We start from the raw sequence: 16,151 nt of genomic DNA, 5'->3' as shown, positions 1-16,151 counted from the left end.
AAATATCTATTATTTTGTTTTATATTAAGTGAGAAAAGCAAGTAATCATGACAGATACTATTTAAAAAACATTTTATAAATACTTTTTTACATTGAAAAGTTTAAACCTGTAAACTAACCAAAGGGATATCGCAGACCATATGATGCTGTTCTCAGCAATAAAAAATGGGAGAAGGAGAAGGAAGCAGAGGACATTTGGAGTTATGGTGTTTTTCTTCCCAAGGCAGCGTTGTGCATCATGAAGCCCAGCTTTCCTGGAAATTGCTAAACACAAGCCTGCCAGTGGGAAATAGTAAAAATTCCTTATTTTTCCTTATATTTATTTCAACCCCTGATCTTTCTCACTTTCACCCTTCTGATTCTCTCCCCTATCCTGCTACAGGATGTGTGAGCTTAGTTGCTACAGGAGTTAAACCAGGCCACACCTTAGATATTCCTTTCACATGGACAAACACTGCAGAACTGGGCTACAATTCTTCAACTGAGTCCATGTAACAGACCTCTTAAAGCCCAAAGAGAATTTTCACAGGCATTCTGTATGGAAACAAAGTTTTTGTTAAGCATACATCTCTGCATGCCATCTTCCTTCATAACTAGATGATCAGGGTGGTCCCTTCCAATCCAAACCATTCTATGACCCTATGATTTCTATGATTCTGTATCTTACTTCAGAGAGATGCTGAGAAACAGCATGCACTGACTTTGAAAACAGAAAAAAATCTCATCTCAGGACAGTGAATTACTTTCACGTAGACCCATCTGTCTGGGTCTCATGGTAATATACCTGTCTAACTTAGAATCTGATCAAGTTCTCTGCTTGCGAAAGACATTAAACTGATCCAGATATGTCTCATTTTGAAAGGTTTTTTTTGAGCTTCTTTTAGCTGAATGGCTGAAAACTCTTTGTAGTCTCCCAATTTAATAAACTATTGCAACAAAACTCTGAATGTGGTCTCCAAACAATAGAATTTATCAAAATTCTAATTACTACCAACATCAGACAGAAAAAAAATTTGGTCAAGGATGGACTGAAAAACGGAAGTGGTTCTATGAGCAGCTAATAATTGAAAACATGCAAGAAGAAAGAGATAAGCAAGGTTTTGATGAAACTGAATTTATCAATTAATGAGGGATTTGAGCTGGTTGGCTGGTTGAGGTTTTCTGTTTACTTGTTTCACTCAAAAAGCTTAAGTTCATGTGCTTAATGTCAGGTTTAAAGTTTCATCCAGATGACACTACAAGCATTCATGGAGAAATCTTGTGGACTGCTGAACAGCACATTTCTGAATATTACTTCAATGTACCATGGCCATTTATATTTTAAGAAGTTAATTAAGGTATTAGGAGATAAGCACTTACACCAGAATAGAGAACACGCCTCTGGGCAACACCACAAAGGCAAAGAAAAAAAGTGATGATTTCTCAAACACATTCTCTAGAGACACAACACAGGAACTTAACTGTGACGCACTGCACTGCCCACTGTGAACACTACTTGCTATTACAGCTGAACATTTATTACTAATTACCTCTATTGTGTGAGCATCCAAAAGCACCAATTAGTAACCAGGCCCCATTGTTTTAGATTCTGGGCAAGTACACAAGATGACATGGTCCTACATCAGACGGCTCAATCCAAATGTAAAACCAGACAAGTGAATCAAATAACAACGACAGGGCAGCAATAAGAGCAATAACATAACTGCTCATTCACCTCTGAAAACTACACATGGAAGTACAGAATCATACTTGAGCTACAAACATCATCTCTTAAAACTGTCAGTGCAATCTCTATAAACGAAGAAATTCTGACAAATAGAGGGTCATGGTGTCCATGCAGATTAATATCACAAGCAGATAAAATATCTAGTCATAGAAATGGTAAAATCTAAAGTTTCATTAGAAGCTACTTTTCATTCACTTCTGATCCTGAGGCAACTCCTGTTATTAATTCTAACTGGGCAATATTATTAACACAATAATTCAGGAAATAGGATGAAAATTTCATTTGCAGAGTGACAGTTCTTGGCATTAGACAAACAGATCTCCAAATCACCTACCAGAGTATTAATAATTTTAATTTTTAAACTGTAAAAAAGGTCAACCATCGAATAAAGTTTCCTCTTCAGAAATCAGTTATTTTTAGCATACCCAAATAAAGGCAACTGTATCAAAGGCTCAATTGCTTCCTCCTATATCCTGTATCTTGCAGCCCACATCAGTTGGGCCCCAAACACAAGCTAAAATAATTATTTTATTAGGCTTCCATTTTCAGTTAAGTTTGTTTTGGTGGTGGTAGGTTTTTGGTTTTTACACGATTTTTAAGCTGACATGAACTACACTGAAAATCCAAAGTTAAAAACAGAGGTTTCTCCTTTATGTTGATGTTTAGTATTTTTCATCATTAAATTTGAAAGTGCATTTCAGGAAGATATTACTTAATGCATAAAATAAGGCAAATTACTTGGTGTCCATCAATATATGGTCACTGAGATTAAGGAACAAGAATAGAACTGCATTTCCCAATCACCAACTCCAACACTGTACCCACTGAAACACGTGGCTTCTGCCCTCTTTTCCCTATTATTATGATTCACAAAACTGGATTTGAAAATACTCCCCCAACACAGTACCTCACTACACATGGTGTACTGCTTGCCAAAACATATTTACCACAAAATTGATTGCCTATGTATTCACAGAAGTTTTGCCTCCAACTTCAATTTTGTGATGTGCTTTATTTTTGTTTAATTTTCTCTCAGCCAAAATGACAGCAACCATCTCAGCAGTAAGCTTACATATGTTAATTTTGTGCTTTATAGGAGTTTTAAAACCTGAAGACTAATATAAAAATACAACACAGCTTCCTCAAAGTTTAAGATCCTATCTTCTGAGCTTGAGTCCAACACACAAGTAATTTTCTGAAAAAAAAAATCTACAAGTAGCAAATGGATTAGAAATATTGTTTCAAAGGAAGCTTAAAAATTCAGCTCCTCTAGGAGCTTTCTTTGCCCTGCAGTATTTCTTTAGACAGGCTGTATCAAAGAAGATTATTCATTTCGACACAGTGCTGCCATCGCTGCTTTTTTTAAATTTTCCTTTTTAAATATGCCTGTGTCTGTATTATCACATTAAAGAATGCAAAATATAAGAAATTCCATCATCAACTCTAAGCACGAAATACACAGCAGCTCTCCATTCCGAAGGGAGTTCATTATACAGCCTGGAATTCAGTCTTGTGCAAGTGCTGCCCTCCCACACAAATAAGCATTACCCAAATCTGAACAGCAATTAGCATCTCTAATATGCTCACTGACGCAGAGGTAACAACGAAATCCTGCTACAGATATGATTTTCAATTTCTTAATTTCCTTTTATGATTGGCAACGTTTCAAAACCACGAGCATGTCACCACTCTGCAGATGGATCACCTAAGATGAGGCCAAGTCACACGAGTGCTTTACATTGGACCCTGCCGCTCCCTCCTGGCAAGAAAGCATCAACTTCTGGCCAGATGCATCAAACACTGAGGAAAAGGCCAGGAGAATGAAAATTAATGACTGCCCTTTATTCACTGACAGTAGGAGATCATCTATCTGTGTCACTAAGCTGCTGCAGTTCCATGCCCTGACCCGAATCCAGGCTGTGCTGGATTTAGAGTAAGTTTAAATTAGAAGAATTTGAAGCTGGCTTGTGGTACATGGAACAAAAGACCCTAAATCCCAATAAATGGGGAAGGCTCAGCTTGCTTTCTTCCATGAATTGCTGCTGGCAATGGTTACTGCTTTAAAAGATGTCTCCTCAAGGATGACAAAGCCTGGATACAGGGACACTAACACAGGAACTTACAAGAAGACTTATAATATTATTTTCAATGTGTAAACAAAAGGAAACAATGTCTTTTTAATCAGCACATTGACAGTTCTATCACAAACCACCTTCTCCAAAGATGTTGTCATTTGCATGAGTACATGGCACACCAGCCAGCAAGAGACACTGCTTTCTACATGCAGCAGCTGCTGTAGAATTATGTATTCAACAGTCCAAATTCCAAATAATTTTTTTTAAGCACACACACAGACCTTTGGAAGTTAGTCTGCTCTGAGTATACCAACACTTTGTATTTCTCTTGCTTATTTCTAGATTAAAGCATGCCATCAACAGTCTCCACAGCATTTTAAACCAAAAAAATCCCTTAGATTGTGACTGACAGTCATTTCCAATTAACAGTCTCCAGCTCCAATATTTTCATTCATGACCTTGCATTTTCTACTACTAAATATCCTTCCAGTTTTATTATTCTGCTCCTCAGTGAATTCAGTGGCTGATCTCCCTCATTTTTTTATCAGAACATACTTGGATTCTGTTTCACAATACTTAATGATACAAAAAAATTTATATTCAGGAGCTCTACTTGTAGTTTTTTATGCATTTTCTTTCAAAACCATCCACTGCCATTTTCTTTCAATCTATTCTTTACCTATCTTAGAATTCTAGCAATCTTCTTAGCCTCATTTTCTCTAATAAACAGCAATTTTTCAAAGTCCAGGAGCATGAGATATACCAGTCTTTCTAGGTCAAAATCGCAATTTTTCCCTTATATGAACTCCTACCAAAATGGCTGAACTCAGAAAAAATCCCATTCCTCATCTATACTGCAGACTGTGTTCCTCAGTCACAGTAATTATGAATAATTCTTTTAACTACTGCCCTTAGGGCAATCAAATCTGTCATTTAATAAAGAGAAAACCTGCATTTTTGATCTATTTTTACCTCTCATTACAAGCACAATTATTTAAATGTAAAGCAAAGCCTTAGCATGATTGATCCAAACTTAGCCTCTAAAATCAACACTTTTTTTTCCCCTCAGTATTAAAATACTGTTACTAGGTTCTTGTTTAGTACATAAATGTATCTTGTATATCTCTTACTACACTCAAAAGCACTTGGATTTGTCACCTGTTGAAATGCTCCACCAATTCTCCACCCTCATAAGAGGGTAGAATTCAGCTTCTGGTTAACTTCCACAATTGTAAGGTGTCTCCATGGGGTGAAATGACCAGTTTGCTGTGCCTCAAAACTGTCCTGGTTAAACTCATATTGTGGAGGTCAAAACACTCAGCTTGCATTAGATGTTCAAGTGTGCTCATCGTGACAACTCTGATCAGGCATCTGCAGCAGGTTCAGCAGTAACCCAGAAGTTTTGTTTAATAATCCTGTAGTCTTTTTTTTTTTCAATCTGAACTCTGTAACAATTTTTTTATCTTTCTGTTATTAGGAAAATAAAATGTTATTCCTCATATTTTGTCTTGCATCTTGCCTAAACAAAATGAATGCTTTCCTATATCTATGTTACAATCAAGAAAGTTGCCCTAGTTCATCTGCTACACCAACATCTAAATTCGTGAGAAGTCAGAAGGTTTCCAACAACCAGCCTCATGTTCTGAATCATTAGTTCAAGACACCACTGCCCTGACTCAATGCTAGTACAGAAAAAAAAAAATAACTTTCTTGTCTTATTGATCACCTCATATATCACAATGGAAGGGCTATGCTTTTGGTATTCATAACATCAAGTGGAAAAGACTTTTAGGATAATTGAGTCCAAATGTAAGTTTAACACTGCCTATCTGTCCACCACTAAACCATGTCCCGAAGTGCCACATCTACATGTCTTCTAAATAGCTCCAGGCATTGATGAATTGATTTTCACCAATCACCCTGCTTATTTGAGAACCAAGAATTTCATTTCCACAAGATTTGTTGAGGTGGTGTTCCAGCTAATGAAGTAACCTTGTCAAGTCACCACTCTAAGTTAAGAGATACCACACAGCTTATACAGCTTTTCAGTCTCCATAATTTTTACTATTCATCAGTCTCCTCTACAGTTATCATATTCAGCATCAAAACCTTATTCTTGCCTGCCATCACTCTCCTTTAAACTCTAAATGTAAGTTTCCCTTTCCATTTGTTTCCCTTGACAATGCAAGGTCCAGGAGTTATTCTGTGACTGTTACGGCCCTGAACGTCATCAAAAGTGAGTGGATCTGCAGATGACATTTACTACAGCAATATTCAATACGCCCAAAACTACAACAACAAACAAATCGAAAAAAAGTTTTGATACCCAAAGGGTACCACAGCCGGGAGAAGAGATGTGACCAAACTTGCCCATCTTACAAGATTCTAAATTAACTGTCAGCAGAAAAAGTTCATATAGCAGCTGCATTTTAGGGTTCAGTGAGAGCACAGAACAGCAGCTGCAGCCAAACAAGAAAACAAAACAAAACAAAAAAAAAACCAACAACAACCACCAAAAAAAAAAAAAAAAAAACACAAAAAAAAAAAAAAAAAAAAACCCCAAAAAAAAAAACAGCAAACAAATAATTAGGTCAAATAATGAACAGGGTAGTGAAAAATATAAATATAGAAATAATGTTGCACCATTATGCAACTTTACGGTATCCTCTCACCTGGGGAAGTTTATTAATAAAGGAGACAAGGGCAACAATTAAGGACAATGGAAAAATGTATAAGCATTGTGGAAACTACTATAATTTCTCCTAATAAAGTATTGCAGTTGAGACTGAGCTCGAACTTTAGCTTTTCCTGTTTTATAAATCAAAGATAAAGATGCTTTAATTAATTTAACAGATGGCAAATTCAAAAGCAGTGTAAAACTACATTTTTATCTAAAGTATTATTAGACTGCTGGTAAAATGAAGAATTTAGCTAGGTTAAAAAAGCCTATCCAGTTACAGCGTTTTTCTTGTCTGTCTTCCAGGGTTTTAATTAAGTTAGAGTGCAGTGGGGGTTTTGTTTCTTTATTTTTAGAAGGATATTAAACCTTATGGGTTAAATTTAAAGTTGTCTTGTAATCATTATTTGACTTACAATGAAGGGTAAATTAAACTACAACAACTACATATTGAAGAGCTCTTATAGTGTATTATGACGTGATTTGTCTGATATAAAACAAAAGAATTATTAACAAGCTAGAAAAGATATTACCCAGTTACAACCTGTAAACTAACAGATTAATTTTAAATATTAGATTATCTTTGTTTCACCCAAATCTTAATGATGCTAAGTGCATTTCTCAATTACTGATAGGAACACTGTTTAAAAACAACTCCATGGTATAAAGTTCTGATAATTTTGCAACTTTAAAAAAAGTGAATGGAACAAACTGTATCTCAAGCTTGACAGATTTTTTTTCTGGTTCTGTTGTTGTTGTTATTATTATTATCTTCATAATTTATTGCAGATAAAGAAGATCAAGCAAGCTTGAAAATCTGACTCCATACCTCTCCACAAACCTTCGTCTGAAAATATCTTGGAGGTTTAAGGCAAAATTCAGGCCTGAAGCAACAGGCTACAAAAATATATATAAGAAAGAATAACTAATGAATGTAGCATTAGATGACAAGTAGTTACATTGCTTCTGTCCTAAGCAAGTGAACCATAACGTCTCTCATTAAGGGCAGTAACAGAGCAGTCATGAAAAGGGTAACACAGCTTTGAAAAAGGAGATTCCCTTAACTTGGAACTGATTCATGCCGGAGCGTATTCTGGGTCAATTCTGCCTGCATCACCGGCACAAGCCACAGCAGGAACACAACTGCCATTTGTGCTCACAGAACAGATCAGCTCCAAGAGAAAGGGATGCCCTACATATTTATATAGTTCAACTTCACAAACCGAATGTCATTCTTCCCTGACTGAATATAAGCCGTTACGCTTCATGGATGTGTTTGTAATCCCCCCAAGGAGAACCAGCAGCACAGAATGTTCTGTTCCACTAAAAGTGGTCTGGGAGAAAGGAAAATAAATAAATAAGCCAGTAATCACTGATACTGGTTGCTTGAAAAGCAGATATACATGCAGGCACACCCCTTATCTGGATCTCATTAGAACATTTTAGGACTACAGTTGAATACTCTAAGATTAGCATTCATAGCACAAGCTACACAATAAGTTAATGCATTTTAATGGATTAACTATTTATAAATAAACAAAAGAGCTTGCTTATAAGACAATCTGTCCAAGTACTCAAATAGTTACATATGAATAATCAGTTAGGTAGCATTTTTCAAAGAGCCCTGAATTGTGACCATAAAACTTTGTGTGTTGTCAAGAGGCTTCAGAACTGTGAAGTATCCAGCCTGCTTAACCACAGAGTAGACTTCCTGTATAGTATCTCATCAGAACTGCTCCTTAAACACTCAAGGAAGGGACACAAAACCCTTCTTTCAGGGTCATGACAGTGTTGTGAGCATACATAAATGATAAAGAACAACCTAGAGTAAGAATGCTTTCTTTGGTCATTCAATTTAGATCCACATGAGGGATAACGTGTTCTGTCATACCTATTTATTCATTCCTCTGCATTGACTCAATGACTGTAAAAGGAGTATTTCAGGAGATGAAGAAGCAACAAAGTGATACGGATGTGCTTTAGTCATAAATACACCATCACCATCCCCCCCCCCCCCCAAAACAAACACAAAATCAGGCATATTTTTATATCCAATGGTTCCATATATTAGTCCAACAGTTTATGACACTCTATGCTGCCTCGTTTGACTTACAGTCTTCCAATCAAGAAAGACCTCTCCTGCTTCAAAATTAATAGTTAAACAAAATGAAGGAGATATCTGATAATACCCATAAGTCCGGCTATGAAAACCTGACAGCTCCTTTTCTGCTGTCAAAGTCTGCTAGCCAAAGCCTAAACATGCCCTCATTGACTGTACAGTAGGGAAAACAAGGGAAAAGGACAACATGGCGAGAGGAGAGATCCTCTTGTACTAGACCTTCCTTGCACTGAGCTAGAATATCTTTACCTAGAGACTGGGAACATGGTAAACAAAGCAGAAGTGCCTTTAATCCAAACTCCATTTACAAAACTTTTATTTTTACACTCACAAATGAAAACTCAAGCAACCATACAATATTTTTGGGTTCTAATGCTGCGGAGAACAGGCAAGTATTAGTCTTATAATCTTAAATTTACTGGCCAATACAACTGTACAGGACAATTATTAAGGTACAGAGTAAGCAACAACTCATAGTTCCTGAATCTCCAACTCTCTAATGTCAAAACACTTCATTCCTGCCTCCCCATTCCATCTCCTCTTCCTCTCCTACTAAATGCACAAAATAGAACCATGAATTAGGCATTTGCTTTTCAGAAAATTAAGAGGAATGCTGTAGAGTGCTTAATATATATTAATTGCTCCCTTCAGCCATCATTAGAAAGGCACTTTATACATTTTAATCCTGAACCATTTATGTGATCTTTATATACTTTTGCAGAAGCTTCTGACATTATGTTATCATTACACTCTTCAAAGTTAAACTGCAGGTTCCTAACAACTAGTAGTACTGCAGTTTATAACAGTTATTTATTTAGAGCTTTTACTCTTGACTGGGAGGGAGTAAAAGCTTTACTGCAACCATTTCAATAACTTTCACAACTTTAGTTTCCAGACAAATTATATACTATCTCCAATTAGATATATTATTCCAAGTAAAGTCAGTGAAATACATTCCACATGGATTGCAGCCTCATTCTCAACCAAAATTCTTCCATCTACAGAGGCAGATGTACAGAACTAGTTTAAAATGAATGAACTTGTTTTCCCTTAAGAATCATTAAAATAATTATGAAGAAGGACCACAAAGGACAATGGCATGTAAACGAAAACTGCATTTTTTCCCCCATGACCTTAAACACTTGTAAAAACACAGTGTGGAGATTGGAAGACTGCACTAAGAACAGTCACTTTAATCTTTAAAGTAAGGTTCTTTAAAGGAACGTTCCAAATCTCTTCTTTAAGAGTCACCCCATTTTGACAATTTCATACAAATAATAACAGAAAAACCCTTACAACTACTTCTTTGAGACTTTCAATGAAAATAATACAAATGTCTGAAGAATGACTATCCTATACACACAAGTGATGTGCAATTACCCATTGAGGTTTTGCCCATTGGTGACAGTTATATAAGCACAATTGAATCAAGCTCATTTAAATTGGAATCAAATAACTTGGGCTAAGCCCAGTCGTTCACAAAACCTGTCACTCCTATAAAAAAAATCCACTTGGTCCTGAAAAGTCTATTCAGCATATGCCCAACCATGGAATATTTCTATCCTTTAAAATTTCCCACCACTGAAACATGTCACAGCCACAGACCAAGGAATACCAGCTAATGGTGCAAAATTGATTAATATTTAAGTCTATTTCTTAAGATAAGTGGGGAGAGGAAGAAGGAAAAGGAAGGCATGGTTTAAGAGCAGCCAGATGATTCTTGTGTGCGTTTTTCACCCTATCCTATGATTAGGAGGCAAACATTCCTTCCTTACTCCAAGACCACAAACACGTATTAATCCTAAACATGACTCAATGACAACACACTCAAAACACAATTTATAATAGTTCACTTTTGCAGTAGCTACCTAGGTCAGAAGACAAGGTGCCCAGGGAGAGAGTATTCATGCCCTGAGAAACATCATTTTACTCACAAATGCTTTCTTGTGATTAACAGCCCTTAACTTCCCTGCTAACACCATTTTTGAAGGTGGCTGAAAATCTCAACACCATACATTTTTGTCCCCCTCATCTAAATCAGGGAAGAATGCACTATCAACTTTGCAAACCTCTATTTCAGGAACTTTCCAGTACTAGGAAGAAAATTTCACATCCATAAGAATCTGGTCATGTAATTTGTACAATCTGAAAATTCATCTATGGCTTCTTTCTCATTTCCATAGCCTCCTTCAAGTTCAGCTCCACATTAATATCTTTGCTCCCAGGAGCCAAGCTTTCCATTGCAAACCCAGGACACTCCACATCTGCTTTCACGACAATCTGGTCTCTTGTTCTTAATAAAGAGTTCTCAAGTGTATAGATTTGGGATTTAATTGGATTAGTACTACTCTCCAATCTTCTCTGTCCTCCTTCATTCTCACTATTATCTCAACTTTTTCGCCTCTCTCTCAGGGATAATAGTTTTTCCATGAACCCATTCAAGTATCTTTTCTTTAAGCCTTTACAGACAGGCAACTATTTTGCCTCCTTGCTACCTAATTTTGGGCTAGTACCTTTTACCTCCTAATTTCTAAAACAAACAACCATTTGCTTCACCATTTTATCTTTTTTTTTTTCTTTTTTTTCTTTCTTTTTTTTTTTTTTTTTTTTAAGAGTTGTTCCTTAGCAGTGATTATTTTTTTACAATTTACCCTGGACCAAATGACTTTTAGATAACTTCTCATATTAGGAATTTGCAATTTCTCAGTTATGCATGTAAGCTTCATCTCATCGTGTAAAGGATCAAAGAGTAGGGAAAGAAAAACTATTGAGCCATGAAAATCAGAGAGAAATTTCAACACTGTTTTCATGACATTTATGGAAAAGTTATCTTAAAATATACTGAGCAGACTTCCTTCAGGTAAGGGTCACAAATATGTTTCTGAAAAGGTTGCAACTGCCAAAAAAAAAAAAGAAATTTTCTTCAATATCTTCAAAAAGATGAACTAAAAAAAACTAGGAAGCTATCACAAGTTTGATAAAATAGCAACTAAATCAATATAATTATATTCTCTCTCTATATATATTGATTTATTGATTGATACATTCAAGATAAATCAAACTTATTTGATCAATAAACAATCAAAAAATGCCCATCAGTTTTATTATACAATTAAGTGTACATTTACTATTTTTATTTTGTATTAGGATAACAACAAAAAGTTAATTACTTAGGCAACAGGCCTTTCTTTTAATGTAAATGTAATCTGCTAATCAAGAAAGAAAAAACAATTTCACAGATGTACCTAACTATTTTGTTACAAACACAATAGACAATTAGCAGCAATTCTCAAAGAGCTGTTTTATTTTGCATCTACTTACTCACATTTAGATATCTGCAAGCCATCAAATTTGCATGAACATTTTTCAAATTTAATAGCCTTTGGCAAGAACTACCTGTTCTGCATTTTTTAAAATAGCTGCCTTAACATAATTGAACAGCCATAGTATTATGATCATATTTATTATTTTTCATGTGTACAGATGTGAAAAATAAAAAAAGGTACTCACAAAAATGTAGGAAAATAACTTACTCCCCTTAATAGGTTCCATTTAGTGCAGGTCACATTTTACCACCATAAAACCTAGTCCTGTTTGATTGTATTGATTTGAATTATTCCACAGCCATTTTTAAGCTTTTTATTATTGTTAGTGGTGGCAGTCTTTCTTTCAGAACTGGTGTCTCATTACTTTACCCTGCCTGAACAGTCAGCTCCACTCATTAGAACAAGCATCTGCTACAAACAGTATTAATGAGATCCATATGAAGGGATACAACAAGCCATTACCCACCTGGGCTAATCATTTTACAGTACAAAGCTGATAATGCAGAGTCATCCAGCAATGCCTTGAACATGCTGTTACAATTACCTTACTCAGACAGTAACTACTATTTTAGAACAGGGGGCTGCAAAACTGGATACATTTGTAAAGATGCATTTACTTTGTAGCTACTGTTAACATACAACACATATTTCATCTCAACAAAGCCAAAAGGCATTATTTTACTAGTGGGAAATTTGCCCTTTGGCTCATGAATGGATTAGCATTAAAATTATTTATAAGACACCAATAGTTTGACTACTGTTCCAATAAATATTGAGAATTTACACTAAACCAGTCAGAATAGCTGCAGAACTCAGTGACTTTTATTTAAATAATAATAATTTAAAGCAATATGATTTTAGAGGTGGTTTTCTTCAAAACAGCATGAGTTTGCATATAGCATTTACATACAACCAAGTAGCTGGTACAAAGGAAATATTTCACCAAAGAGTGTCAATGCTAAATGAGCTTCACAGATCTTTTAATTTAAAGTTCATTTCTCTAAACCTAAGATACAAATACACACATCTTTATATATTGGCATTTACAAACATGAGGGAAGAAATATTTGTCCTCACTGTGTTTTTTCCTTTAGGACAAACATACTCCAGAAGGAATACTGGAGCAGAACCAGGAGGTGTGCCCTGCTAATACAAGGGCCCTGGAAACCAGGCACAGAAAAAGCAAGACCACAGTGAAGGCTCAAACTCTTCAAAGCAAAACAGACTAAGCTAAGCAAGGCTAAGTCAAAAGATTTTGAACTTAGAATTCCAAGAAAATGAAGGAGGATGAGTTTTACCCAAACCAAACTCACACACTTACAAAAATATGTAAGATACTACTCCAGTAAATCCCACAACATATTTTAGAGAATCGCTATCAAATAATTTAACTAATCAATTTCCCATTGTTAGACAACATTATTTGAGATATAACGATCTTTTATTTAGGGAAATACTTTCTCTTTTTCTAAAATTATGGGTAGAAAAATACAACAATACTAAGAAACCAAAAAAAATAAGCGCAGTTCTACCACTGGGAAACAAACCCAAACAATGGGGAAAGGGGGGAAAAAAATACCAACCACAAAAAAAAACAAAACCAACAGCTCTTAAAATAGAGGACGAGAGGTTCAGCTCCAACTGGAATCTAGAATTAGCAAATGCTTTTGAAGTAAAAATATTTAGAGAAGTCACTAACACTGCATATCACTTAAAAGAATGTATAAAAAAATGCTTCAGTCATGAAACCTCTAGGAAAAACTACTGCTGAAGAAATCAAATATAGGTAACTAACAAATAGTGACATTCAAGATGTTTAGCTAAGTTGAGCAAATGCTGTTATTTTAACTAAAATAAAACTGTTTTATTTCAGTGAGAAAGTATAACAGAAAGTTATTAGCTATGCATCTGCTTTTCTTGAAGTCCAACAGGATTGACAAAAGTGCATTGCTTTTTAAGCAAAGAGAGAGAACAAAGCAACAAAAGAAAAAAGTATGCAAGCCTAATAATATTCTAATAGGCAAGGTCTAGACTGATGCATCTAAACCACTTTTAACAGAATAGCTTCAGAGATATTTGATGGCAGGGGTTCCATCTCCAGATGATGGAAGCAGGAGATCCATAAATGGGTCTCCACTAACTGATGTCTTAATATTAAATTCAAGAAGGTCACGCCTGTCAACACAAGCATTCAGAATAATTAATGAAAATCTGTTTAATTGCATACGGAGTCTGGATCACTGGAGAACAACTAAATAATTAGAAGCATGTCCAATGTAAAAATTATCATAATTTTTCATTGTTAATTAGGATACATATCATGCAAAGTGTCTAAATATCCAAATAATAGCTCAGGTTTTCACCTCTAATCTCTCTTTCATATTACTTAAGGTGAATTTCATTAACATTGGATCTCTGTAGATCCATTTTCTTCTCTGAATATACCTATTAGTCTGTGTACCTTCATAACCTATTACCAGTTATTATGTTTTGAAAAGAATTAAAAGAGCTATGTAGTTCCTTCAGTTTTGTTTTTCCTCCATTCTGTTTTCCCACCAATCTAAAACTAAAAACAGAGGATAGAATGTTCAAAGTACTGAAAATCTCAACAAGAAATTACATGTACACTTCAATTTCTTTCACAAAATGCAGTCTTCCAGGTACACTACTACGTTCTGTATAATTGCCTTAGTACGCAGAACGTGGGCATCCCATCCACAAACTTGAGTAAGAAAATGAGATATTATATTAAGACATCAGTATTCCAAATTAATAACATACGATATGACAAAGACTCTTCAGGTCAGTTTAAGCTGGCTGACTTCATTTGTCCAGGGTCAGCAGCTTTGGAATGCCCTATGCCCTGTACTGCTCTGAGAATATGCCTTGACCTCCCAATACCCCATTGCTCTAACTTCCCACCCTGAGAACACCTGCACTGCAATATCCAAGTGCTTGTGCATACAGCCAGTGTTAGTAAATCAATTATTCACACACATTTCTTAATGCTAGGACTCCATACTGACTGCAAGCTTACTTACACTTTTCACACCATGCTCTGCCCAAGCTAATAAATCCTTGAAGCACAAACTCCACTGAGGAGAGACACTTGAAGGGTCTGTGTTTTTTTTATACATGACAGCTTAGTTCTGGCTGAATTGTGCTGAATCCTGACTGACTCCATGTGGAGCCATTTGGCAATTCTCATAAGACATTCAATTCCCCATATTCTTCAGGATTTTCATTATCTAGGATATTCTATTATTAAAGATAACAAACCTAGTAAAATAAAGAACTCAGGAAAATCTTTAGAATATATCCAATAAGTCAAATTAGGTTGTCGTTTGTTATTAAACAAAAGGCACCCCTGCAATGAATGTAAGGGAACTGGTGAGGGAAGATAAAATTACTGAGTCTTTAGCTGACAAGAACTACATGTTTGAACAAAGGATCACAGGATGAATTTTAAAAAAGACCCCTACAAAATTTCTGATACTACCCAGCTTCTGAAGGATCAATTAGAAGTTTTAATTTTGCTTATAAATAAAGTCCTCACCTTAGCAAACTTTCACTGTTATGTAAGACCTTGGTGGCAAGTCGTGGCTGACAGACAGGCAAGGGTTATGGAGAATAAGGGTACCTGCCTTTAACAGTCAGTGTGTAAAACAGCTGCTAGAAAGAAACCTGGCCACAAACTTCAGCAAATAACTGAAAAAACTTCAACTTCTTGGTTACCAAGACAGAATAAAAATTAATCTCTGGAGCCAGTTTTGTTGCTGTGCTTTGTCCTTTGTACAAGCAAATTCACTTTCCTGAGAAAATACAAACTGTCTACTGAATTTACTGTGTTTTGCTTTTTCATTTAAAATGAACTTACCGGGTGCCGTCTGCTTTCCAGCTAACTTTGTATGGCTTCTGCTCCAAAAATTTAATATTTTGCTTGTCCATGGAAACAGGCTGTGCTCCAGGGAATCCAGTCCTAATAAAAAGAACCATGTTTATTAATGGTTCTGCAATAAATACTCACACAAGTAAATACATTTTTCACATCAGACTCAAGTCACACCTCATACCAGACTAGCTGCAAGGTTAACTCTGAGTCCTAACCTCTTCTCCAAGAAAGTATTTTGCAATAGAAGTCAAAAGCTATCTCATAAGAACGAAGTTATTTGCTTATGACAAAACACTAAATTATGTGAAACTTCAAAGTTTTAGCTTTGCAGAAAGA

At 35.5% G+C, this 16,151-nt stretch overlaps 1 protein-coding gene across 1 annotated transcript in view; it reads right to left on the bottom strand.

Annotated features, from left to right (window-relative positions):
- RNGTT (RNA guanylyltransferase and 5'-phosphatase) overlaps positions 1-16,151 on the bottom strand; it is a 136,539-nt gene that overhangs the window by 93,864 nt on the left and 26,524 nt on the right. The window contains exon 8 of the mRNA XM_041412408.1: positions 15,801-15,902. Coding sequence (XP_041268342.1) covers positions 15,801-15,902 — 102 coding nt within the window. The remainder of the gene's footprint in view (positions 1-15,800; positions 15,903-16,151) is intronic.

The sequence above is a fragment of the Onychostruthus taczanowskii genome, unplaced genomic scaffold (genome assembly GCF_017590055.1).
Source record: "Onychostruthus taczanowskii isolate IOZ18803 unplaced genomic scaffold, ASM1759005v1 scaffold39, whole genome shotgun sequence".
NCBI classification, from domain to species: domain Eukaryota; kingdom Metazoa; phylum Chordata; class Aves; order Passeriformes; family Passeridae; genus Onychostruthus; species Onychostruthus taczanowskii.
This window is presented reverse-complemented; position numbering and strand designations above follow the sequence as displayed.